The sequence below is a fragment of the Protopterus annectens genome, chromosome 13.part0 (assembly GCF_019279795.1).
Source record: "Protopterus annectens isolate FY-2018-M chromosome 13.part0, PAN1.0, whole genome shotgun sequence".
NCBI lineage: Eukaryota > Metazoa > Chordata > Ceratodontiformes > Protopteridae > Protopterus > Protopterus annectens.
In genome coordinates this window covers 114,463,909-114,491,733 of record NC_056747.1, presented here as the reverse complement: position 1 = coordinate 114,491,733, position 27,825 = coordinate 114,463,909, and the positions used below count along the sequence as shown (strand labels likewise).

General features: G+C 41.8%; 1 protein-coding gene across 2 annotated transcripts in view; it reads left to right on the top strand.

Moving 5' to 3' along the window:
• Positions 1–27,825, top strand: part of CD320 (CD320 molecule) — a 279,707-nt gene that overhangs the window by 180,675 nt on the left and 71,207 nt on the right. The window contains exon 6 of one of the 2 annotated variants that reach the window (XM_044090683.1): positions 14,135–14,350. The exons of the other annotated variant lie outside the window; for it this stretch is intronic. Within the exon in view, the coding sequence (XP_043946618.1) occupies positions 14,135–14,350 (216 nt within the window). The remainder of the gene's footprint in view (positions 1–14,134; positions 14,351–27,825) is intronic. 2 annotated transcript variants of the gene reach the window in all.

The window sequence follows — 27,825 nt, the reverse complement described above, 5'->3', positions numbered from 1 at the left end:
AGAAGGTGTTTTTCCTAAAAACCTTGGTTTCAAAATCCCTATTATTCACATTCTTGTATATTTCAACGTCCAAATATTGTAACCTATCTACGGACGTAGTAAACGTGAATTTTAAAAAATTAGTAGTATTCTGTAGATAATTCATAAATTCCGATAGTTTTTCACTACCCCCAATCCAAAAAATAACTATGTCATCTAGAAACCGCCTGTAAAGGGTCCAATATTGAGTATATTCTGAGTTGTGTACAAAATTGGACTCCCAAGCTGCTAACACAATGTTAGCATATGTGGTGCGCAAGCACCCATTGCTACTCCACTAATTTGCTGGTAATACTCATCATTAAAGACCATAAAGTTATTCTTTAGTACAACATCCACCAATGCTACCACTGCATTTTTCTCCCAATGTGACAACTTTTTGTCGAGAAAAATCATATCCTCAAATGATCTCATACCTTCATGGTGGGGTATACATGAAAATAAATCAATGACATCAATTGTCACAAAATGAGATCATTTGAGAATAAATCTGACTTAATGTCCCTCAATAGGTCCCAAGAATCCTTTAATATATATTTGTTCATGGCCCAAATATGTTTTGCTGTTATATCCACATATTTGGCCAAGCTGGTAGTCTTGGAACCATCCGCTGAGACTATCGGTCTTAACGGTGGGTCACTGACATTCTTATGTACCTTTGGTATCCCAAAAATAATGGGTATCCTTGGTTTAGGTACATACAAAAACTGATGTAATTTAACATCTATTATGCCTTCCAGTAGCAAATTATCTAAAATGTTATCTATTTTTTGGTAGGCTAATTGTACTTCATTTAAAGAAACTATTCTATATTTGTTACCATCACCTAAGATACTATACATTTTACCATCATAGATAATGTTTTCCATTATAACCACCCCTCCCCCTTTGTCAGGTTTCATAATCCTGACTTGATTATTGAACCTTAACTCATTTAATATATTATGTTCTTCTTTTGTGATATTATATTCTTTCTCCACAAATTTAAATTCTTCTCTAATTTTCTTCTCTAATATCAGGTCAAGGTTTCTAATCTGGGGGTGATAGGGGGGATTATATATACTTCTCCTGATGAGTATATTTTCCTGGCGGTTTTCATCCAACACCTTAGGGGGAAGTGTAACACAAAGATTCACTTTCCTTAGGAACAACTTCATATCTATTAAGGACTGAACCAGGTCACCTTTCGTGTTAGGAATGAATTTGAACCCCTTACTTAAAATATCATCAATTTATAAGTTTTTGCCTTCTCCACAAAATAATCAGTCGGATGGACTTCAGCATGTCTGGTGTAAGCAGAGCCGATGATCTCCATTGGCCAAGTGGTAACTTTCTCTTGTCAGATTATAGTTTCATTTAGCTATGTTGCTTCTTTGCTGTTATTCTTTTAAAAATATTACATACTTAAACTGTAAAAGGTAAGTGTCATGTAAAGATATTACCTACTTAAACTGTAAAAGGTAATGTAAAACTAGTGTCATGTAGAGCCTTTGCAAGTAAAGCTTTGAAAGCAGCCCTGTGTTATGATCAGCTGTTGAAATACATCAGTAAAACATGACGAAACTGGCAGAGTGCACACACATATTTTTGTGCTAATGTGCATTTCACTGAAGTGTTTGACAGATGACAATAGGGAGGAAGCCCAGGACATGAACTAGGTTAAACGCCTTGATTTGTTACATGCACATCTCTCACAATTAGCCAAAGTGGGATACTTTTGAGTTTAACAGAAATGCTGGAGTATAACAAATTCATTAAAGATAACCCAAAAGTAGCTGTACAAGCAAATGGCCATCTGGATGCTTCTGTTATGTTCTTGTTGAAGATAGCAACCTATCATAGAGGTCTTGATCTTAAGAACAGCAGCCAATATATAAAGTATATTAAATTGACATAAATATTAAATGTACTTTGTCAGGCTTTATATCTTTTTCATTTTTCTTTCAAACAAATGAGACTTGGAGCTAACATTTACCTTAGTCAACTCCAGTCTTCAGTACAAAAGTAAACGTACATCAGCCCCTGCCTCTCATTGCTTTTTTAACCAGTAAATATGTTACAGGGGCTAACATTTACCTTAGTCAACTCCAGTCTTCAGTACAAAAGTAAACGTACATCAGCCCCTGCCTCTCATTGCTTTTTTAACAGGGGCTTGGAAGCCTAGGCTTACAGTTTCTCTGTCTAAACAAAATGTTTGAGTACAAGTCTGTTCCACCAGACCTTCAAAACTAATACTACTAGTTGAAGTTCCAGAACAAATTAAAAACCTACCTATCATGTTGTCTCTTTCCCTGCACAAAATCAGTCTATTATTCATACAGCTTAATCTGACAATCCCATATATGTTTGTCCAGATATATGGCTATATATTGAATGCACAATGGTTTAAAATACAAAATGTCATAATCAAATCAAAAACACTTTTATGAAACAGGATTCTGCATTCATCCTTTGTGCATCTTTTTATGCTGGGAGGGGTTAAGCCCCCCCCTGCATCCCCCATCCCCTGCAACTTATGTATACCAACTCCAAGACTGTGCTACATTGATATAAGCGCAAACTCTTGATCCCCACATATACCAGCAATTGGCATAAAAGCTGGTTTGATGTTAAGAGTGTTTGACCTTTGGAAAATTCGACCAAAAGAGAAGAAGCCCTTTATCCATGGTTATCAGTTTCTTAACCTGTATTCCTCCTGTCCTGCTGTCTGGTGTGACATTACCTTAGTCTCTCTTTCTGTACTATCGTTCCTCTTATCTCTCTCTTCCTCATAAGTTTACATTTCCCTGCATTCTTTTACATAGAATTTGATAAAATAGTAATACATTCTTTGTCTCGTGGAGCTTTTCTCCCTGAGCTTCTGCTGAAGATGGGCTTTTGGCCTAGTTGGACAGTCCTAGTAAAGAAATGGAAATAAATGAATGAATAAAAAAAGAATGTGAACCATGCATCCTACATGATTACAGGAAAAATGTAGTTTCCCTGTGCTAAAACACCTTGCACTGAGGACGGGAAGCATGTATTCTGTTTGCAGGTGAGAGGGGAGTTTCTGTTTTTATAGCTCCTCCTTTAAGCTACACTGTACTGCTATGCAGATAGTGAGGACTCTGTGCAATATAGTAATGGAACCTTCTTTGTTATTTGAGTGATGCCTTCAAGCACCCTTCATTCTTTGAAGAAAATGACACAGAAGAAAATATTTAAACAGAGCCACCCATCTTCCCCCCTCACTGAGACCAGTTTTTAAAGGATGGTGCTTCATAGAAGCTATTCAGGTGTCTAGGTATCTTGACAGGTTTGTCATTTCTGCTCACTCTTTTGTAAAAAAAAAAAAAAAAAAAAAAAAAAAAAAAAATCAGGTGGTCTTAATAGTAACAGAAAAGCATCAGGTATGAAAATAGTGGAAAATATAGGAGCAGCTTTCAACCAGTTAGCATGCGTTTTCACTTAATGGTAGATTACATTATACAGTATGATACACACTCTGTCCATTAGTTGCAAGTGCCACACATGGTGCACTTATTGTGGTACATGTCCTCATACTTGTGACCGAGTTAGAAACATTCTAGCATGACTTTAGACAGAACGATGACTTAGTAGAGGAGTATACACACTGTAATCCAGTTCTGGGAGCTGGCATGATCGTAGACCTTTGTTGAAAGTCGGTGGTTGTAATCCACTAACTGGTGACCTTTAGTTCTGGTGATACCATGCGGCGAGGGAGGAGACATGGCCACTGGAGACAAAGTTTTCCATTCTCGTTTTGTAATGTTCATGTGTATTTAAACAATCTCAGCGTTACAGTGTTGGAAAGCTAGGGAAGAAGTGTGGAGGCTTCTATCAGTCTAGTATGCTGTACTACTAAACCTTCTTATGCTGACAGTTTGACTAGTCTGTGTTCTGTACTATGGTAATATGTGGTCAGATCTTTATTTTTTTTGATATTTTTTGTTTTAACACTGCAGCTGCTATAACTGGTTCCATCGCACTGCTTTGCAGTCACCAGGATGATGTCCTTCAAGAATGCAACTGCAGTCCTGACATATGGGTTGTCCTGCCTCAGGCAGCCCCTCGGTCGGCCGGATTCCAAAGTCTGGGTCCGGCGTCGGCTGATGTTGCCTCCTCCCCGTCAGAGCGGCTGGAGTGTAAAGGCATCCGCCGACGCCATCTTCTTCAGTCTTTCTTGCCGCGCAGTGCCCGAAGCAGAAGCAGTTCGCAAGTGCCGGTTGGTCAGCTCCTGTGTTTCAGTTACCGAAGTCATCTAAAAGCGAAGTACCCCGTTGGGGAACATTTTTTCTTGCCTCAGCCGATGTCAGAAAAATTTGAAAAAGTTAATAACTGTTTGTCTTGTGGTAAACAAATGCCTCATAAGGACTTCCATTCTTACTGCCTCCCCTGCCTGGGCCCAGACCACGACGTCTCGGCCTGTGCTGCCTGTGCTCGCTTTAATAAGTGCACTCTCAGGCGCCGGGCAGAATTTGCCGAAGACTTTTTTGGCGAATCTTTCGCATATTTCATGCCGTCGGAACAACCGACAATACAAACTACCAAGAAACGCAAGGACTGGGACCGACATCCTCGGCCCCCGTCCTCCACCGATACCACACCTAAGCCCTCCGCGAGTGCATCGGTCACTTCGGAAGCGGTAATTCTACCGCCCCAGGCCGACGACACCGCGTTAACACGTTCTTCGGTCCCGGAGACCACAACGGTGCCGGTTGTTGATTTCCCACCAGAAACCGAAGCTCTAGATTTGCCCGACACCATTCCTGTGGACAAGGTTACCCCTGCACGTGGGGAAGCTAGGCCTCCGGTATCCATGTCCATCAAGGCCTTTGCACATGCCAAGGCTGCCAGCCAGGCCAAGGCCCATCCTAAACCTGCTGTTCTGGGCCCCTCTTCTGATAGACAGATCATGACTCTTGCTGCAGATCTAATCTCTCTTATCAGGGGGTCTCAGCCGCACCCAGACAGAGGATCTCAGCCGCCTGCAGATAAAAGGCCTAGACACCCTCTCTTCAGATGAAGCCACTGGGGATTCAGAGCACTCTGATACGGAGGAAGATTCCTTCCAGGCCTATGAGGACTCTGATGCTGAGGATTCAATTCCCTCTGCCTCTCCTCCAGAGGATATTTCTTTTGGTGAAGTACTCCACTCCATGAGAGAACATTTTCAGTGGCAGGGTCAGGAATTTTCTGACTCCAGGAAAAGGCTACATACCTTCCTTAAGCTACCCCAACACAGGCCTTTAGCTATCCCTCCAGTGCTGGTTGTCCTTGATGATGTATATTCAGACTCCAATGCTTCACCTGATTCTCTCCCTCCTGCTCCTGTCAAGCCTGACCGATATTACAGGGTCCCTGAAACCCATAAGCATCTTTTTAAGGCCCACTCTGTGGATCTAGAAACTATTTCACAGGGCCCCAAGGCAGTGACTACTTCCTCGGCCAAAAACCCTCTGCCCGCTGACAGGGAAGCTAGGTCCCTGGAGAGATGGGGCAAAAAAGTTTATACCTCTTCCACCCTTGCCATGAGGTCACTCAACTGCCTTTTTCATATGTTTCAGTACCAGGATTACTTAATGGATGATTTGCAGAAACAGTTAGCCTCTCCTGAGCCTATAGATAGAAAGGCATTGCAGGATCTGGTTCATAACACTCAGTAGGTTAGCAATCATTTTCTTCAGTGTGGTTATGATGCATTGGAAGCTTCATGTAGGGCAGCCATGACAGGGGCCGTCATTCATAGACATGCTTGGTTGAAAGAACAACCTCTGCCAGATCATGTTAAAGTTAAGCTCCTGGATGCACCTCTGGAAAAACAGAAGCTTTTTGGTGCTAATGCACAGGATGTGTTGAAGTCTATTGAGGAAAAGGCTAAATCAGTACAGACTGTCAAGGGTTTCCTCCAGGTTCAGCCCCCCAGATTCAGCAGGAATTGGCCTTCAAAGAATTGGTCCTTTCCGGACTCAGACAAGTTACAAAGGGGAAAAAACAGGCGTGCTCGAGGTAGAGGGCAATACCGAGGCTCCTACAGGGACCGCCAATGGCAACCACCAAATCAAAGAAGTGGCGCAGGGAGTTCACCTGCACCACAGGGACAATCACAATGACTTGACTTTCACTCCGCCTACCAAGGCTCAAAGAGAAGCACCTCTAGGTGGAAAATTATCCTTATTCTCAAAGAACTGGCACATTTTAACCAAGGACAAATGGATTCTGGACATAATAGACAGAGGCTACAGGTTCCACTTCCATACCTTACCAACGAGACAAGGCATGCCAAACCTGCCACAAAATCAAAGGGCAGAGGCTCTTTTACAAGTTTCAAAGCTGTTACAAATAAAAGCTATAGAAAAGGTTCCTCCACTGGAACAAGGCCAGGGATTCTACTCAAGGCTGTTCCTTGTTCCAAGAAAAGAAAAGCAATGGAGGCCTATACTGGACTTGTCCGTTCTAAACACTTTTCTTATTGTGCCAAAATTCAAAATGCTGACGTTACAGCAACTCCTTCCCATGCTGGGCAAGGGGTCTTGGCTGGTTACTCTGGACCTCAAGGAGGCATACCTGCATGTCCCAATCAGACAAAGCTGCAGAAGATACCTCAGATTTCTTGCAGGAACAGAGCATTATCAATTCTCAGCATTGCCGTTTGGCTTATCTACTGCGCCCAGAGTGTTCACGAAATGCCTGGCATCAGTAGTTGCACATTGCAGACTCCAAGGGATTCAAATATACCCTTACCTGGACGACTGCCTCATACAAGCAGACAGCAAACAAACCTTGGTAAAAAACTTGGACTATGTCATTCAGTTGCTTCAAGCTTTGGGATACACAGTCAGCATTCAAAAATCAAGACTACTGCCATCCCAAAATATTATTTTTCTAGGAGCAAACCTGGACACACAATCACAAATGGCTTTCCTCACAGAGGAGAAACAACAGCATTTACCAGATTACTTCAAAAGCCTAGCAAAAGTTACCCAGCTGACTGCAAGGAAGATCCTGCAGGCCCTGGGTTTCATGGCATCTTGCATTCTTCTGATCCCTCTGGCAAGACTACACATGAGAAAGCTACAATGGTACCTAAAAAGCTTATGGTCTCAACACAGCCACAACCTAGAAGACGTAATACCACTCATCCCATGCCTGCAAAGGGAATTTTTGTGGTGGGTGCAAGCAAGCCATTTAAACCAAGGCATGCCTTTCAACAAGGCTCAAGCAAGTCAAACCATTACAACAGACGCCTCAGATCATGGATGGGGGGCACACATGGAGGACAGATGCATTCAAGGTCAATGGACTCCAACGGAAATGTCTCTGCACATAAATCAAAAAGAGATGTTGGCAGTGATACATGCAATAGAAGCCTTTGGAAAATCTCTTCAACAGGGCTATCTGCTAATAAGGACAGACAACACCACGGTCATGTGGTATATAAACAAACAAGGAGGCACTCACTCGTACCCTCTCTGCAGACTAACAATGGCTCTTTGGGAAAAATCCCTGAATCTGAACATTCATTTACAATCCCAGTTTGTTCCGGGCAAGGACAATGTTCTGGCGGACAGGTTGAGCAGAGATTTCGTGGATCCACACGAATGGATGCTGCATCCACACATTTTCTCGCAAATAACTGCTTGGGGAAGACCGGACATAGATCTCTTTGCTTCTCATCACAATCACCACCTGGGCAGGTTCTGCTCAAGGACACACCATCCTCTAGCCTGGAGAACGGATGCTCTCTCCTTCAGCTGGAAAGCTCTAAAAATCTATGCATTCCCTCCTCTACCACTACTCACCAAGGTGTTACTGAAGATCAAAGCAGAGCAACCAAAGGGAATATTGATAGCTCCAGACTGGCCGAGGCAGCATTGGTATCCCTTGCTACTGAGCATAACTCAAACCAAGCCATGGCCCTTGCCCCAATGGCCATTGCTCCTAACTCAACACAATTACAGGACTGTTAATCAAAACCTGCAAACATTACAACTGACAGCTTGGAGGGTTCCATGACTTTGCCCCATGTCCCCCTCTCCGAAAAGGTTCAGGAAATCTTGCTGGAAGCACGCAGACCTTCCACCAGAAAAACCTATGCAGCAAATGGAAGAGATTCATCATCTGGAATGCCAACAAGGGTCAGGATGCATCTGTAATGAGCATACCTCAGATATTAGAATACTTGGCAGAAATGTTTCATAGTGGCCTCTCATATTCTTCCATTAAAATTCACGCTTCAGCAATCTCAGCAAAATACAACTGACCCACCTGTGTTTTCGCATCCCTTGCTAAGACAGTTTCTAAGAGGGATAAAGAATATCAAACCTCCCAGGAAACCACCAGTTCCTGCATGGGACCTCAACTACGTCTTGGAAAAATTAACTCCTCCTCCTTTTGATCCAGCAGCATCTTCAGAAATGCAATTTCTCTCCTGGAAAACAGTCTTCCTGTTGGCAGTTACCTCAGCAAGAAGGGTCTCGGAGATACAGGCCCTCATGGCAGTACCTCCCTTTCTCATCTTTCATCAGGACAGAGTTTCTCTAAGGACCAATCCTTCATTCATGCCAAAAGTGATATCCAGGGTGTCTCTAAATCAAGCAATTCACCTGCCTACCTTCTTCCCCAATCCTCAAAATAAAGGGGAAAAGCTACTACATACTTTGGACATACACAGACAACTACGCTACTACTTGGACAGAACAAAGACCACCAGGAAGTCTGACCAACTATTTGTAGCCTATACTGCCGGAGCGCAAGGAAAGGCAGTCTCCAAACAAACAATTTCAAAATGGATTGGACACTGCATCAGATTCTGTTACTCCTTCCATGGAAAGGGTGTGCTAGCCAATATTAGGCCACACTCAACTAGAGCTATAGCCACATCCACAGCCTTTCTAAGAGGAGTGGCTACAAAGGACATTCTAGAGGCTGCTACATGGAGCTCCGTGCATACATTTACCAGACACTACAACCTGCCTTTATACTCCAGATCCCGAGCAGGCTTTGCATCTGCAGTCCTGCAGGGTCTTTTAGCTACACCATCTCTAGCTTAGATCCTACCACCCCCAGCTTGGCTATAGTATTCAACCCATATGTCAGGACTGCAGCTGCATTCTTGAAGGACATAGTACAGTTTTGTACCTACTATAAATGTAGATGTCTGATAGATATGCAACTGCAGTCAGGATGGCGTCGGTCAAGGTCAAGATAGTCTGGCGCAGGGGCGCCAGGTACAAATGCGCGCGGCGCCGTCATTTCCTCAGTCTTTTTTTGCGTGGTCGATGTAGAAGCAGTTTTGCAGTGCAGGGTTGGCGTTCTGAGATTTTCGGTCGGAGTTTCAGACCTAAAAACAGATACCTCATAGGGATTACCATACCTTGTGTATACCTTGCTTAGGCCTGCTGAGCACGAGTTGGCTGTCGCGCTTGTGCTAGATTTAACAATTAGTTTTGGGAAGCGGTGTAATTATAAAATGCCGTCGCAAAACAGCAAAGCCTAGGCTGGAAAACCGGTCCGTGCGGACGCGTCGTTCTTAGAGGGGCTTCGGTGGAGCAGAGGTTCAGCCAGTAATTTCTTTGGAATCCCAGGGAGAGACTTTATTACTGCAAGATGTGACCTCTCAGGAGGTAGGCCAGGTGGAAAGGGGCTTCTCAGGTAGCTGTTCTTCCCTCCCTTCCTAAGGTGGTTAGGCCCTCCCCTGCTGTTTCCAAGGCTTCTCCCAGGGGCAGGCCAAGTTTTGTTTCAGGTGTTACCCCTAGTTCTTCAGGGTCTGTACCTAAGAAGCATATGCTTAAGATGGCAGAAGATTTGATTACAATGATTAGAGGTTCTATACCCCTCCTGATAAGAGGCCTAGGGTGGAACCTGAGCTTGGGAGTTTTGAGCAGTGTTCGGGATGCTTTGAGTCTCTTCTGAAGACTTGCAGGAGTATTCCCTTACTCTGATTCTGATGTAGATGATTCTACTCCTTCTGCTTCTCCCCCTGAGGATTTTTCATTTTCAGAGACTCTTCATTCCATGAGGGAGCATTTTAAATGGGAAGGTCAGGATTTCTCTGATTCCAGGAAAAGGCTGAGGGAATTTTGTTTCTACCCCAGCATAGGCCTTTAGCTATACCTCCTGTTCTAGATGTGGTGGAGGATGTTTTGCAGAGGCTTCTCTGAACCCTGATTCTTTGCCTCCTGCTCCAGTAAAACCAGATAGATATTATAGGGTGCCTGAAGCTCATAAGTATCTTTTTAAGAGTCCTAGGGCAGACCCAGAAACTGTTTCACAGGGGCCTAAAGGTGTTAAGGCTTCTGTTGTTAAAATCCTGTTCCTCCAGATAAAGAGGCAAGGGCTTTGGATAGATGGGGAAAGAAAGTGTATACTTCTTCCACTTTGGCCATGAGAGCTTTGAATTGCCAGTTTCATATGTTGAAATACCAAAATTATCTCCTTTCACAATTAAAGTCTAAGGTAGATGCTGGTAGCGGAAGGTTGAGGTGTAAAGAGTTGCAGGATTTAGTTCATAGATGCTCTATACATCTGATGTGTTATTTTGGTGGTTCTGTGGAAGCAGTTCTAAAAAAAATGGAAGACAAGGCTAAGTCTATGCAGACTGTTAAAGATTTTCTTATGATTCAAGACAGATGGGTATGGATATCATTCATCACGGTTACAGTTTTTTTTTTTCACCCTTGCTCCCTTTCAAAGGCATGCCAGACATTCCTCCTCAACAAATTTTGGATCTATCTATCCTCAACACTTATCTGGACATTCCCAAGTTCAAAATGTTGGCGTTACAACAGCTTTTACCTCTGCTGGGCAAAGTTCACTGGATGGTAACTTTGGATCTCAAGGAAGCTTACCTTCATGTTCCTATCAGACTAATTGGTTCTGGCTCCATTGATAGCTTTCTTCAGGCTAAAAGGAATACAAATCTATCCTTATTTGGACGATTGCCTGATTCTGGCTCAAGGAGGGGCGTTCTTCTTCAGCATTTGGAATATGTGATAGCAGTGCTAAGATGCCTAGGAGTCTAGTACCCTCTCAAGACATGTGCTTTCTGGGTGTGAGACTGAATACAGCAACCAGATGCCTTTTTAACCCCGGACAAACAAAAGAATCTTTCTCTTTATTTCCATCAACTATCTCATCAGTCCGGGCTGACTGCAAGGACAGTCCTTCAAGCCTTAGGATTCATGGCATCTTGTATTCTGGTGCTTCCCAATGCCAAACTGCATATGAGGAAGCTGCAATGGTATCTCAAAATGTATGGACACAGCACTGCCAGGATTTGGACACTGTCATTGAATAATTCCTTGCATTCAGAAGGAATTTTTGTGGTGGGCTCAGGAATGTCACCTAAACAGGGACTCTCTCTGTGACCCCCCAGAGGGGCAGTCAGATTCTAACGACAGATGCCTCAGACACAGCTTGGGGAGCTCATCTGAATGGAAAGTGGATACAAGACAAGTGGCCTGCCAGACTGCAGCATCTACATATCAACATGAAGGAGATGTTAGCAGTCCAGTTTGCATTACTGGCTTTCAAGGATTTACTTCTTCCAGGGCAGGTGTTGATTCTAACAGACAACACAACTGTCATGTGGTACATCAACAAACAAGGGGAACACATTCTTATCCTCTATGCAGGCAAGCAATGATTTTGTGGGAGACGGCGTTACTTGCAACTGAATCTTCAAGCAAGGTTTCTGCCAGGAGCACAGAACTCCTTAGCAGATGTGTTAAGCAGGCAAATCATGGATCCCCACAGTGGAAACTGGATCTTCATGTATTTCAGACATTGACAGTGTCATGGGGAACTCCAGACATAGATCTGTTCGCTTCTCCACTAAACCACCAGCTGCCAAAGTTTTCATCACACAGCCTGGAAAGTGGATGCTCTTTCTTTCAGTTGGAAAAATCTTCATGTGTATGCCTTTCCACCTCTGCCTCTCCTCCCAAAGGTACTTCTAAAGGTCAGACAAGACAAGCCAAGGATGATTTTAATAGCTCCAGCACTGGTACCCATTGCTGAGGAGTCTGATGGCCCTTACCTTTGATTCCACACCTGTTGTCTCAGAAGGACGGGCATCTACTCAATGTCAAGCTTCACTCTCTTCATCTAACAGCCTGGCATATTCTGTTTTGAACCATAGCAGGTCTCAGCTTCCTCAACAAGTTTTGAATGTGATTATGGAAGCCAGAAGACCTAGTACAAGGAAAATGGAAGAAATTTTCATTTTGGAGTGCAGCAAAGGATTTGGATGTTTCTGAGCCAAATTTGAGTGTGGCTCTTCAATATCTTACTGAGTTATTGGACAAAGGTTTGTCTTTCTCTTCCATTAAGATTCATGCTGCAGCAATTTCAGCTCACTATGATTGTGACCCACCATTGTTTTCTCCTCCTTTGTTCAAGCAATTTCTTAGAGGGGCAAAGAATATAAGACCCGAGCTCCTACTCCTGCTTGGGACCTCAATTTTGTGTTGGAGAAACTCACTCTACAACCTTTTGAGCCTGCAGCTACTGCTGAATTGAAATATTTGTCATGGAAGACTGCTTTTATGTTAGCCATTACCTCTGCAAGAAGGGTGTCTGAATTGCACGCCCTTGAGCCTTTCCTGATTTTTCATAAGGATAGGGTATCTTTACATACTAATCCTTCCTTTATGCCTAAAGTGGTTTCTAGTGTGGCTTTAAACCAAACTATTCATTTGCCTACCTTTTATGCAAATCCCCAAAATAAGGGAAAAGATTTTGCACACTTTAGATGTACACAGGCAATTCGTTATTATTTAAGTAGGACTAAGGATTTTAGGCAGTCTCAGCAGTTGTTTGTTTCATTTGCTTTGAGTTCTCAGGGTAAGCCTGTGTCAAAACAAACTATTTCTAAGTGGATTGGGTTTTGCATTACTTTCTGTTACTCCCACCATGGCAAGGAGATTCCAGCTGGGATTAGGCCTCATTCCACTAGGGCTACTGCCATAGCAATTTTCTAAGGGGTGGCAACTAAGGATATTTTGGAGGCTGCTACTTGGAGTTCAGTGCATACTTTCTCTAAGCATTACCACCTTCCTCTCTACTCTAAATCTAGGGCTGGTTTTGCCACTGCTATTTTACAGGGCATGTTGTCAGCTCCTGCTTCTTTGTGATTTGCCATCCTCCCTTACCTCTGCTTTGGGATTCTACCCAAGTGTCAGGACTGCAGCAATGTGAGATGAAGAACATAGTACAGTTTTGTACCTACCATAAATGTAGATGTTCAAGATCCACATTGCTGCAGTCCTCCCTCCTTCCCTCTGTGTTTAGGGGTGGTTGTGTGGGTGGGATTGTACCTTTCTGACTTTGTATATATTGTACATATATTTGGTACAGGGTGTTTGGTGTGTTGTTGTTTTGGTTTGGCCTTATCTTTTAGGGTCTTCTGACATCTGGGGCAAGAAATGATGACGCCGGTCATGATTGTACCCTGACGCCCTGATCGCCAGACTAATGCGCCTTGACAAGTGTCAGGACTGCAGCAATGTGGATCTTCGAACATCTACATTTATGGTAGGTACAAAACTGTACTTTTTCCCTCCCTCCTACCCCACTGCTTTTTTCCCTTGGGTTCGTTCCCCCTCTCCTTTTCAGCTGGGGTTATCTATTATGGTGTATCTGTTTATTACTATTGTGCATGTCTGGAATTTTTTGCTTATCCATTCACAAATATTAGCCTTCCTTGGAGGGCACCTGGCATCCGGGGCAAGAAACACTGAAGAAGATGGTGTCGGCGGATGCCTTTATACTCCAGCCGCTCTGACGTCGGGGAGGAGGCGACATCAGCTGACGCCGGACCCAGACTTTGGAATCCGGCCGACCGAGGGGCTGCCTGAGGCAGGACAACCCATATGTCAGGACTGCAGTTGCATATCTATCGGACATCTACATTTATGGTAGGTACAAAACTGTACTTTTCTCTTACTTTGTTTACTCTTTCCTGGCTGCCTGAAATGCTGGATACTTCCTTTTGGAAAACTGACTGCAAGGGAAGGATCCTGGCTCCTAGAAGTTTTGTTTGGTAGAGACCAAAACGGGGACTGTCATTAATTTGTTGTAATAATTGTTTCAGGAATTTGTTGGATCAGAACCTTGGAACAGCACAAGTACTAGCTCATGCCCAGAGGCCTGCAGGGATTGCTGTGGACTGGCTGTACAGAAATGTATATTGGAGCGATACATCTGCTCATACCCTTAATATGGCCTTAATGGATGGAACGAATAAGAGAACCCTTTTCCGAGATGATATGTCAAGTCCTTTTGCTGTGGCAGTAGACCCTTTTTCAGGGTAAGGGTCATAATGACATGCTTATCTGTCATGTATATTTATTCATTTCCTTTACTGATGTATAGTTGTGCATGTATTGTGTATATAAATTGATGCCTGCTATTTCTTGTGTGCCAAACTCTGCTAAGGATTGCTTAGGTCATAAAATGTCAACTATTGAAAACAATGGCCTTAAAAGTGATTGTTTTTCATTTGGTTGGGCAATATTTTTCCATTCCGTATCCCTCAATTTTACCTTTCCCTAGCTACCTTGTGTTCACCACGGGAGTGTTTTTGTGATGAGAGAGTTGGAATATTTACATAAGTGGGGAACAGGGGGCTTTACTCCCTTATAGAATCACTTGTGGTTTGCCTTTATTAGTTTTATTTTCAATCATATATGATTGAATAATTACCCACTCAGAGGTGGGGAGTAAAGTGATTGTAAGGAGAGCATTCAAAGCACATTGTGAAACTGATCTGATCATATGTCCAGTATTGGAGCGGTTTTGTAATGGGACTGAATGTCATGTCTTCACAAGGACCGTCACTAAATTCAGTTGATTGCATTTAGACAGTTTAAATGGTATTACCAATGGCTTAGAATACCTTATTTACAGAAATAGATTTATGGAATTCGGTGAACAAGCATAGCGTAGTATCGTCAGACAGGCATAGCGTAGTATCCTCAGACAAACATAGTGTAGTATCATCGGGTCTATATCGGACCATCGAAGTATTAAAACTTCGAATGTTCTGATATCGAACACTATTCAGCGAACACTAAAAATAGCGAAGCTGCAGAACAGCAAATTCTTTCCTCAGAAAAGAATTTGGTTGGCTGTTTCTGTGGCTTCGCTATTCTTAGTGCTGTGGTAGAAAGTTACGGGTTGGGTTCAGGTAAGTGTGCGATTGTTTGTACGTTAGGGACGGGTTAAGTGAGCTAGGGCGCGGGTTAGGCATGTGTGCGATAGTGACAGACTTTAGGGTTAGGAGCGGTTTGTGAGTTAGGGTTAGGGCGCGGGTTAGGTGAGTGTGCGATAGTGACGGACCTTAGGGTTAGGGTTTGGGTTAAGGTAAGGGAGTAGATAGTAGCGTATGTTTAGTTTAGTGTAGCGTAGTGTTAGATGTAGGAATTTAAGTGCATGTGTGTGGTTGCTGTTTGTTTGATGTGTTTGTGTTGTGTGTATGTGTTTCAGAGCAACAAATTTTTCCACGGGGAAAAAATTTGCTGTTCTGAATGTTCAATATTTTCATGTTTAGATGTTTTGGGGCCGATGAAATAGCGTTCGCTATTTTCATCTTTCGATAACGTGATATAAAAGCATATCATCAGATAGGCATAGCGTAGTATCAACAGATAGGCATAGCGTAGTATCATCAGATAGGCATAGCGTGGTATCATCAGACAAGCATAGCGTGGTATCATCAGACAAGCATAGCGTGGTATCATCAGACAGGCATAGCGTGGTATCTTCCGACAGGCATAGCGTGGTATCTTCCGACTGGCATAGCGTGGTATCATCAGATTGCCATATTTATTCTGTGGTGTTGAAGCACATTTAGCAGAACTAGTTCTGGATGTAAGCTCTTTGTGGCAGCAATTTTGGAGTGACCCTGAATTTATTGTTAATGAGATGGTACAGTCGTCCTTCTTGTAACCTACAGGGAAAGTGTTTGTGGTGTTAAATTTAACAAATGTAATGCTGCATTTCTGTAGGTTTGGGATTAACCTTGATCAAAGAACCTGAAGTTTTTTTGTTGTTGTTTAATATATTTCTTCATCTGAGAGACTAGATATACATGGCATATTAGACTCAAATTATGCTTACCTTTGTTCATGAGTTGTGGTTTTATTTTTAAGTATATGTGTCTATAATTATTCTAAGTAAAATTACAAGCTATGACTCTCTTTTTTAATTGGGATTATTCAGCTGTGCAATTCCACTAATACAGAACTCAAAATCAAATATATTCAAGTATTTTACATTTTTTTCCTCAATGTTTCAGTACAGTTGAGAGTTGATTATCCAAACGAATTGGGACCTAGGGAAGTTTGGATAATCAAACATCTAACTGAACCAGGTAAAAAAACTTCTAATATCTTGCTTTTTCTGCATGCGGTGAATATGCTTTTCAATCATTCAGTGATTCCAGTGGACAACAAAGAATATTTTTCGCACACGAGCAGGCGACAAGCTCAAAAAACACACACAAGTGAATATGTGTAATGTTTACATATTCAGACTTTGAGGTTTCCTACCTGAAAACTTTGGAAGGCTGCATTTGGATAATTGATGTTTCAGATGCATCGACTCTCTACTGTACTTCATAATATTTCACATAGAACAGTTTTTAAATAAATTTTGTCCACTACCTGGGCTCAATGTATATGGCAAGAGAGTTTCCCCTTCAATACCGGTGCCTATTTAATTCCCAGCTTTTCTAATGCCATATAACATAACAGTCCTCACTCAAACTATGTACGCATACCCCCCAACCCTCATCTCATTTTAATCCGCTATTTTCCTCAGTTATACCTATCAATCTGTGTACATCCAGTCTAATTCAATGTCTTTATCCTTTTAACTAACCTCTCCAACTTACTACTCTACTCTTCCAACTTTTTCCTTCCATATACCCTATATCCTTTCCTGCTTTTTAATGCTGTTGACTTTCCTACCCAGTCTCTCCAGCTTTTCCAGTTCTTCCATCATGTCTGTCACCTCCCCTACTTTGGGCTTCTCATCTGGTTTCCATTTCCTGATAATTCCTTTCTTCCCTTGTTATCAACAACTTTCTCAGTGTCATGTTGTGCTTTAATACTGTCTGTTGTTTTCATACCCTAGTAACCAAAGTTTGAGACCTCCCAATCTGTTTCTCTACCAGCTTCTTCAGCACCCCCCATGTCTTGTATGCCTCCAGCTCCTGCATTCCCCCCAAAAAATACTGGTCCGTTTTCCCTTCTGTTCTTTACATCTCTAGCATTTTCCTCCTACCCTTGAACATTCTAGCTAGTCTGAGTGGTGTGTAAAAAATTTATGCAGGCATTTTCCTGCAAAGATTTTAAATCTTTTTGCTTTAGTAAGATACCTAGAGAGAGCAATTCCCTTCCCTCTACTGGAGTACCCATTGTCTTTCCTGAATGTTGCCCCCCCCACACACACACCATTCTTTTCCTACCGTTTAATAATCCTGTTGCCCCCCCCACACACACACACCATTCTTTTCCTACCTTTTAATAATCCTGTTGCCCCCCCCCACACACACACCATTCTTTTCCTACCTTTTAATAATCCTGTTGTAGTTTTCCCTTCAAGTCTTCTGCTTTCAGTTTCCTTAACTAACCTAGGCATTCTCTTTCCTCCTTTTACTTTGGTCTTCGTTCTGTTTCAACGGTTTTCTAGCCCTTCATAGTCTCATTTTAAATCTTCCATCAGGTGATATTCCTCTCTAATCACTCCCACTTTTTAACTCTGAGCTTCCAGAATTTGGGGCCAGTATGTCACTTCTGTTTGCCTAATACTCCATCTCCGTAGCCCATTTATGGCCTGCTCATCCCTCTCTAATCCCCCCTGTCTTTCTATGACACTGTGTCTTCTTTCCTCCAACTTTCTTTAAAAATTCATTGTGCCTGCTTAAACCCCTCTGTCTTAAACTCCTTTTTAGATGTTTCCAGCAATACATTCAACACATCTTCCGTCTTCATCCACTACTTCTTTTCCTATCTGCCACATTCTCTCTATGAATTTCAGAACACTTACTACCGTTGACTCCCAATTCTCTGAATTTGGTCACTTGAGTCAGCTTCTCCCAACGCACTCACGGTTTTCCCCTGCCTATAGAAACTTTTTAAACATTTGCTTTCTTTTCCCTTTTTTTAAATTATTTTCTAGTAATGCCCAAATACTTTGCTCGCATAATCAAATTGCGGCATTATGTACATTTGTAAAACCTGTACCTTCTGGTTTACATCCAGTCCCCAAATTTTCCACTTTTGTAACTGTTCTTTGGACTTATTAATTTTGTCAGAAGTATTTTTCTTTGTTTTCTCTACTCTGTTACTTATCCATATCCCTAAATTTATTTTATTTTTATTTTACATTTGTTGACCGGGATAGTCTGACTGGATGCATGCCCATTTTCAGTGGAGGCCCTGGGAGAAAAGCTCCAAGGTAAACAAAACAACAAAACCAGTTACAAACAGAATATTAACAATGATTACATAAGCAAACAATAATAAACATGTTCCACAGGTTAGAGTTCATCCCAAGTAAAAGTCAGGGGTAAATTACACAGTAAGCTGATAAACAGATTTTACACATTCTAGAAGAGCGTTAGCCAGGCTTGATACAATGACATAACCAGTTTAGTGCCAGATGTTGTTTGAGTCAAATTTTAAATTGACCTAGGGAGGAAAGTAAAGTAATATCAGCTAGAAGTGAGTTCTAGGATCTACCTACAAAGTTTGCAAAGAGAGAGTCACCAGCTGCATTGTTCATTTTGCTTGTCTGAATTAGTAGTTTGTTAAAGGATCGAAGCAGTTGAGGATTGTGATAGGGGGTGATAAGATTTTTAAGTGCAGAAGTATTGTCCGGATTATAAAGGATTTTATAAGCCATAATCAGTTGGTTATACTGGATTAGACTGGGTAGTTCAAGCCACCCAAGCTGGTTTAGATTGATGCAATGATGTGTCCTAAAAGGCAACCCAGTGGCAAACCTGGCAATGTGGTTGTAGCACATGGAGAGTTTAAGTACAGTCTTGTTTAGATTAGAGAGTAGAGGGGATGCATACAGAAGTGTTGAAAGAAGGTGAGAGCGAGCTATGACAATTTTGGCTGGAGGGGTTAGGAAGGGTTTTATTCTGTAAAGTGACCCTAGTTTTTTATTGATTATTTTGATCGATTTAGTTTACATGTAGGTCGAATTTTAGTTTATCTATAATGACACTTAATAGTTTTGTAGAGGGGTCAGGGGAGATTATTGTGCCATCATTTGCATTTATGGTAAAAGTAAAAGCAGTAGACCTTTGTGTTGGTAAAAATAACAGCATTTTAGTTTTTTGGGGATTTAGTATTAGACGATGTTCAGAAAGCCAGTTTTCTATAGTGTTAAAGATGGTCTGGGTAGCTGACCATAAGTCTGTTGGGAGATGTGGCCGAGCATATCCTGGTAGAGTCGTCAGCGTATTGGATGCAGCTGACTTTTGGGATGATAGTATACAGGTTGTTAATGAAGATGGAGAACAGCAGGGGCCCTAGTATAGAGCCTTGTGGTACTCCAAGGGTGTTGTGTAGTAGGTTAGAGAGTTTGTTCTGCCAAAGAACAGCCTGCTGTCTCCCATTCAGGTAGGATTTAAACCATAGAAGGGCTTTAGTATCTAGACAGAATGTTTGCAGGGTGTGTATTAAAAGTTGGGGATCCACCATGTCGAATGCCTTGGAAAGATCCAAGAAGAGGGCGGAGGATATGTGATTGTTGCGATTATGGTTTATGGTGTTGGTAAAGACTAGTAGGGCTGAAGTAGTGCTGTGGTGAGGACGGAAGCCGTGCTGGGTATCTTACATGAGGTGATTCTGGATTAGGTGGTGCATGATTATGTAGGATATTTTCCAGAAGGTGGGAATTCTAGCTTATGCTATGGTTCGATTTAATTAGTATTGATATCTCATTTGCTCCACCCAAAAGTCCTCCCCTTGTTGTTTTCTTCTCCCTTCTCCACCATTTGCTCATATTGTCTTTGTCTTTTCTTTATAATCTAATTCCTTTTCAAAATCTCCCAGCAACTACCACAGTTTACTCCCATCTTCCCTGTATTCACTTGGTCATTAAGATATCATTTGCATACAAATACAAAGAGATATTTTTCTGTGCAGAGTCCCACCTATATCTCCTTAAATTTGATTGGTTTATTGCCGCCATTGATAGTTCAGCGTAGATTGCAGACAGTACAGGAGACAGAGGGCACCCCTGCCTAGTACCCTTTCTGATGTCTAGCCTCTCTAATATACTCAACCTGATCTTTACCTTGGTACTCGCTCCAGTATACAAGTTTTTTAGTAATCTATCCCAACTATTTGTAAAGCCCCACCTCTGCACCACCCTGAATAAATCTTCCACTCCTCCTCATTGAATGTGTTGTCCACTCCTAAAGATATCCATGCTAATTGTAGAAATTATCCTAATTTAATAATATTATCAGCTGTTCTATGTCCCCCCACCCACAAATCTTATTTGGTCATCTTTTATTCATTTATTTTCAAAACATGTATCACTCTTTCAGCCTGTATTTGCATAAAACATTTATAATTATGATTTAGTATGGATATAGGTCCACATGATGCTGGGTACAAAAGCACCTTCCCCGCCTTGTGTATTACAGATATTTTTGCATCTTTCCAAGATTTCAGTGGCTTCGCCCCTTCTAATGTCTGTTAAAGAATACTTCCCAGCAGCTGACTACCACCTCCTTATTTGACCCCCAAAACTCTATGGAGATTCCATTGCTCCCAGGTGACTTCCCCTTTGCTAGCTTTCTAAATGCTGTTAACATTTCCTCTCTTCCAATCAATTTCATTAATGTTTCTTTATCCACCTCTCTACCTGCCCTAACTCTGGCATCTCCAACCTTGTCCTCCTCACTCACTGCCCTTTCTCTCTCTCTCTGTTTGTCCCTATATAGTTCGTGGTAATATTCCCCAAATGTTTCTTGTATTCCTTCCAATGTATCTTCTTCCTGACTTTTAACCTTCTTTCTAATCATGTAGATTCCTCTCTCTACCTTATACTGTCGTAGCCTAACTGCTGATGCCCTGGTAGCTGTAGGTGTAACAGTGGTGGACAACTTTTCTACTGCTATCTTCCTTGCCTACATTTTTCCTCCCAATCCTGTAACATTTGTTTTGTCTTGTACTTGTTTGTTTTGTTTTTCCCACCTTGTTTGTTATATTGAAACCAATTCTGCTAGGAGTGCCTTCCTCACCATTCCTCTCCATCATTGTCTCTTCATTCTTTCCTGAATCTGGCACCTGATATCACCTCTATTCTGTCCCAACAAACCATCTTCATTGCTCCCCACCTGTTCTTTTTCTTTGTTTATTAACACTTTAACTCAAGCTTGTTCTTCCTTTTTTGCATGATATAACGACGTACTTTCCAGCGTCTTTTGAGACTTACTACTATTGGTAGTTGTATCCTTGTGTCTAGTAATATGTGATCAGGTAGTGTAAGTGGTTCCACAGTAATTCTTGCCACTGAGTGTACATGTTCTTTTAAAGTATATCCCCTATCTAATCTTGCCCAGTTATTGTGATTATACAAGTAAAAAGTATATGAGGTGCCTATTATCCCCTCTTTTGTTGCTCTCCATATGTCTAAGAGCCCCATAGATGCCCAATAATCCCTTAAGTATCTCCCCTCTGTTTATTCTTGTTCCTCCAGGATCTTTATTCACATCTTCTCTACTTACTGTCAAATTCCAATCTCTGATATAAATCACTATTCCTTCTATACCATTAATTCCTTGAGTGCATTAGTCCTAATTCCTAGTGGTATATAAATCACAAACACCATTTACTTCTCACTGTCCTCCCTTTTATTCTTGCAACCCTTCCTTTAATGTCTTCCTTCTTATTATTGACTTCTGATGCTTGCTATCCTTTCCCCTCTAAAAGCATCACATCTTGACTTTCTAAGACCAGAGTAAGAAAGAGTTAAAGGATATAAACTGGTGACTATCTGTACATGCGGACAAAAGAAAAGTAAATGCACTTCTTTATAGGTTCACATAGGAGATTACTAAACTAACAGCTTAAGAGCTCTTACAAGCCTAACCAATATAACCCGATTTTGCACAATGTATGGCCCTTAGGGGCAAGAGGATGACTTGGGTTTGCGCATGCACCTTGAGTATTTTACAGATTGCCCCTGTCAATAAGGAACATAGGCACTACCCCAGGTGTGAATTTGTGATTCCCTATCCATTGTTCCAAATTGCATTTGAAGAGGGCTAGGGAAGAGATCTGCTTAACCTGAATAAGAAGCCTATTCCAAAGAAGGGACACAAATCTCTCTCTCCAGCATGTTTTGTTTAAGTCACTGACTAGGTTTAGATCCCTAGATTGGGTGACACTCTTGCTGTTTGTCTTGTGAATGTGTAGTAGCACCATCATGGCTAGATTTGAGTGTCTTGTAGGTTAGGCATAGGTTACCCCTTAATAGTTGGTAGGACACAGGGTAAAGGGATAGGGCTTTTAATCTATCCACATAGAACATGTTGTGAACACCCTGTATTTTCTTTGTAAGAAATCCCTAGGTTCACTCCAGCTCTTTTAAGTGCCTAGTCAAGTACATGCTAAATGACGCATTATACTCTATTGGTCTAATGAGGGATGACTATAGTGGGACTATGACTTCCTTGGCTCTGGATGCCATACATTTACTTATAAGCTGTGCTGCACAGAAAAACTTCCTCACCACTGTGGACACATGACGGTCAAAGTTCAGGCTCCTGTCTGTTTGTGTAACTAGATCTCTCGCCTCTGAATCTACACTTAGGGTTGTGCTATTCATGCTGTAATTTTCAAAGATCTTTGGCTTCCAAAAGGGTATGAGAATGCATTTTTTTGCATTTAGTTTTAGGCCATGGCTCTGGCACCAGTCATTTGCCTGATTTAGACCCTCCTGAAGGATATCTACATCATTGGAGGATTTGATTATTGCACCAGCTTGCAGTTGTCAGACGACTTTGTCATCCAGAAGCCTGCTACATTAGCCATGACTTCAAAGAAGTATATTCCGAACAGGAGTATTTCAAGCACCGAGCCCTGTGGCCCATCTAGTAACTGGCCTGTTGCTGGATCTAGATTAACCCACTTTAACCACACGTTTCCAGTCCATGAACCAACTGGCTATCCATTTGGTAATGTAGGGATTTATGCCCAGTTTTGTGAGTTTATAGTACCGGAGTGTGGGATTGTGTCAAATGCTTTGGCTAGGTCAAGGTAGGCAATATGCACTGTTTTACCCTCATCCATGGCCCTAGTGAGTTTTTCGAAAAAGTCTACCAGATTTAGTAGGCATGATCTGCCCTTGACAAAGCCAAATTGGTTTGGGTCTAGTGTTTGGAGGTTTTTTATGTCATTATTTATCGGGTCCATGGCTTTACATATAAGACTAGTCAAACATGTAGCTCTGTAATCACCCAGATCAGTTGATGGTCCTTCTTTGTACAGAGGGATGACTGTTGCTAGCCTTCACTCTAGCGGGGCAAAGCCAGTTCAGAGGCTCTTGTTAAGCAGAGATCCCAATGCGCCTGATGGGTCCTGATTCAAGCTGTTTAAGAGGCAACCTGGTATTTCATTGGGCCCCATTGAAGCCGTGATTTTGCTTTAGAGAGCACAGACGGACTGTTCTTTAGTAATAATTGGGTGTGGATTGGTGGAGGGTATTTCTTGGGGGAGAACTAGGGGCGATGGGAAGGTGAAATTTGAGCTGAATTTATCAGCCAGCAGATTTGCTGCATCTTCTGGCTGAGTATAGTTGATACCGTCCACAACTAATTCTGCACATTGTTGGGTGTTGCTTTTAAAATTGGGGATATAACTGAAAAATGCCCTATGATTATCCTTAGCTTTAGAGGCTATTTTTGCCTCAGTCTGCTTTCAGTCTTGACTAGTTCCGTGAGTCACTTGTTTAGACTAATGAGAGATGTTTTATTCTGTTGTGCACATTCCCTCTTACTTTTCAATAGGTTGTACACCAAAAGAAAGAAAATCCTATTAATACTAGGAGTCCACCAGGGTGGCTTGTTTTGGGGTTTGAATCAAGCTTATTTCAGTCTGCTGATTATATGGTCATACAGGGCTTTTCTGTACACTCCTGTCATAGGTTCATAGGTGTGTGCTAGGCTAATGGCCCTGGAGCTTTTACAAGCCTAGCCCATAGAATTACCCTGGCATTGTGCCACCTGACCTTAGTTCCTACTGCCTCTGTTGAGTAGAACCACTGGAGTGATCCCTGGGGTGAATTTTCTATTTCCCATCCACTCGTCAAGATTTCTCTTGAAGAGGGTCAGTGAGGTGCTCTGCTTGACATGTATGGGAAGTCTGTTCCATAGCATGGGCTGTCTCTGGTTAAGAACCTGTCCCTCCAGCATGTTCTGTTGATTCTGGTAATGAGGTTGAGGTCTCTGGAGAGTGTGGTGGGGAGGGATTGAGATTTCTTTAGATGTAGCATTTCTAACAGAGCTGGGTCAGACATGTCTTTGTAAGTCAAGCAAAGATCGCTTCTAAGTAGGAGATATGAGAGAATAGTTAGAGCTTTTTTGAGTCTGTCCATATAGGACAAGTATGTAAGGCCTAGGATCCTCTTTGTGAGGTACTTTTGCAGCCTCTCCATTTGTTGCAGGTGTCTAGTGAGGTACATGCCTAATGGGACATTGTACTCGGTGATTGGCCTAATGAGGGAAGAGTAGAGGGAGACAATTGCCTCTTTCTTCCTGGATGCAAAACCCTTAGTAATGAGATGTGCCGCATAGAAGGACTTTCTGACCACAGTGGCAACGTGATGGCCAAAAGAGAGGTTACTGTCAACCTGTGTTCCCAGATCTCTTATAACACCTTCTGTGTTCGGTGGACTACCATCAATGTGGTAATTCAAGGGAACCGTTTTTTTTTTTTCCCAAGGGGGATGATGACACATTTCTTGGCATTGGGATTAAGGCCATGGTTCTGACACCAGTCGTTGGTCTCAGTGAGGCCATTCCGTAGGATGTCAACATCACTTGGGGAGTTAATAATGGCTCCCAACTTGCAATAGTCTGTGAACTTTGTCAGCCAGAGTCCCTTCGTATTGGCCTGGACTTAAGAGAAGTAGATACCAAACAGGAGAGGACCCAGGACTGAACCCTGTGGGACTCCACTCATGACTGGTCAACAGTGTGACTTGGAGTCAGAACCCACAGTGTGGGTTCTATCTGTGAGCCAGTTTGCAACCCACCTAGTGATATAGGGGTTGATGCCTAGTGTAGTGAGTTTTTCTATGATTCCTGAGTGGGGAATGGTATCAAAGGCCTTGGCCAGATCAAGGTAGGCTATATGAACCACCTTGCCTTCATCCACAGCTCTGGTGACTGACTCAAAGAAGTCTACCAAGTTGAGTAGGCATGATCTACCCTTCACAAAACCAAACTGTGTAGGATCCAGTGTTTGGAGATTCCCTATATCCTTGTTTATTGGGTCCATGATGATGCGTTCCATAGCTTTGCATATCAGACCCGTCAGGCTAATTGGGCGATAATTTCTGGGGTCTGTAGTCGCCCCTCCTTTGTGGAGAGGGATGACTGTAGCAGTGCGCCATTTGGTAGGGACAAAGCCTGAGGTGAGGCTGTGATTGAACAGGGCACACAGGTGAGGTGCCAGTTCACTCTGTAGTTCATGTAGAACACAGACAGGGATACTGTCAGGTCCCATAGAATCTGTATTCTTGGCCTTGGACCATGCTGTTTTAACCTGTGCAGCAGTAATACTGGGTGCCTGGCAATCTACTGATATTGTGATTGACCCTTTGGGGGGGGGGTAAAGTTATCACTGAATCTGTCTGACAGTATATTAGCAATATCTGTTGGCTCGGTATAGGAGATACCATTGTGCAGTAGCTCAGCGCAAATTTGTTAGTACTCAAATTGAGAGCTGCAGATATTTAAGAAAAATATCCCTAGCTTGTAATATTTTCAATGATCAATAGATGGCAGTGTTTGCACATATGAAGAAATGATTACAACTGTTTCAAGCACTCTATTAATTTATTCATTTCTGTTTTATAAATGGATTTTAATATTTTAACAATACTTATAAGAATGAAATATATATCAGTTTTGGCATTTATAAAATATCTCAACATATTTTATTTTAGTAATATAATAATAACAAAGTACATTGAATTTATAAATGAATTTGAATGTATTCAATTTTTAATATTCATGAGCGTCAGTATTGTGATTGGTTATTTTTGGATGCCTTTTAACTGATAGGGTATCATTTGAAAAGTCTTACTATTTAATGGCTTAATTAATTAATTGATTTACTATCTGATGAAGTCATTTCTGGTAAAGACGAAAACGCAATTTGTTTGCTAAGAGCGTTTGTGTTTTATTCAACAACGTGTTTCTTTGATATCTGGTTTCAATAAACAGTCAAACCTTTGCTGGTGAGTTCCTGCTTTCACCTTGGATGTTTTTGGACTTTATTCTTGGTTCGTTTGGACTGTTTTTGGATTTTTACTAGTTTTTGTGTAGCGCACCCTCGATGGAAGGCGGGACTCCGAAGGATGATATGGGGGAATCACGGAGACTGATAGGTCAACTCACCGAGTTGATTGACCTTCTTATGCCGTTGTGTCATACGCTATATCGGAAGCAAAGTGAAGAGAGCGCCAGTTCGTTAGAAGGAACCGAATGGTTAACAGGGACTAAATCCAAAAGAAAACGTCGCAAAAGTGGTTCTACACAACGCAACTTGGATATAGAAGCACCGAATGGTGTAACATTCAATCCGGCCAACACGCCAATACTTTTGGCGCCAACCGAAACTGGAAACATACTTGCTTCTTCGCTGGCGGATGCTGTCAAGGATTTTGATAACCCCACCACCTCAAACAAAAGCAAAGGTACTGTTAATACCTCCTTCCACAGCTCGTGGAAGAAAAAAGATATCAAAGATTGGTTGAAAATGCCATTTAATATTCAGTTTGACAATGTACACAAGCAGATTCCTGCTGATGGGACTAGTTATTTTAGCAAACTGGATGAATTGTACAAACTAATGATGACATTTAAAACGCTCACTATAGAGAATGAATACCTAGCTGAATGCATTAACAGAAAAGTGGTCCCTAAGGGACTAAGGGTATGCAAGTACCCTAATAATGTTGTAGCAGGTTCAGTTTTTCATCAGGAATTGTTGAATGTATTCAATCAATGTGGTCTTGACATTTTAAAATTAATTATTAAAGAAAACAATAGAGTGCAGGATTTGTTAAAAATAGAGATAGAAACACTAGATGTATGTATAAAGGAAGATCTTATTTTTGAAATTAAAGATGAAAGAAAGTATTACAAGGTAAAGGAATATATTGATTGGAAATGCAGCGACATTATTGAAAGAAAAATAAGTAAATTAAAGAGAGATATAAGTGAATATGAGAACAATATGAATTATCCCAAACCACCTTACAGGAAAAATGATCGTTATAAATATCAGGTAGACCCACCTTCTGAACATAATGAGGAGGATAGAAATGGAAGAGTATATACAGAATATGATAGTGAATTTCCACCATTAAGAAGAGATTTTCCAAATTCCTATGGGAATCAGGATGAGTATCAAAATTTTCAGAAAAGGGGGTGGAGAAGGGGGAGGTGGAGGTATTAGGTTTAATACACCCAACCCCGGACCGGGACATAATTCAGAATGCCATACAGGTTAATGGCATTAG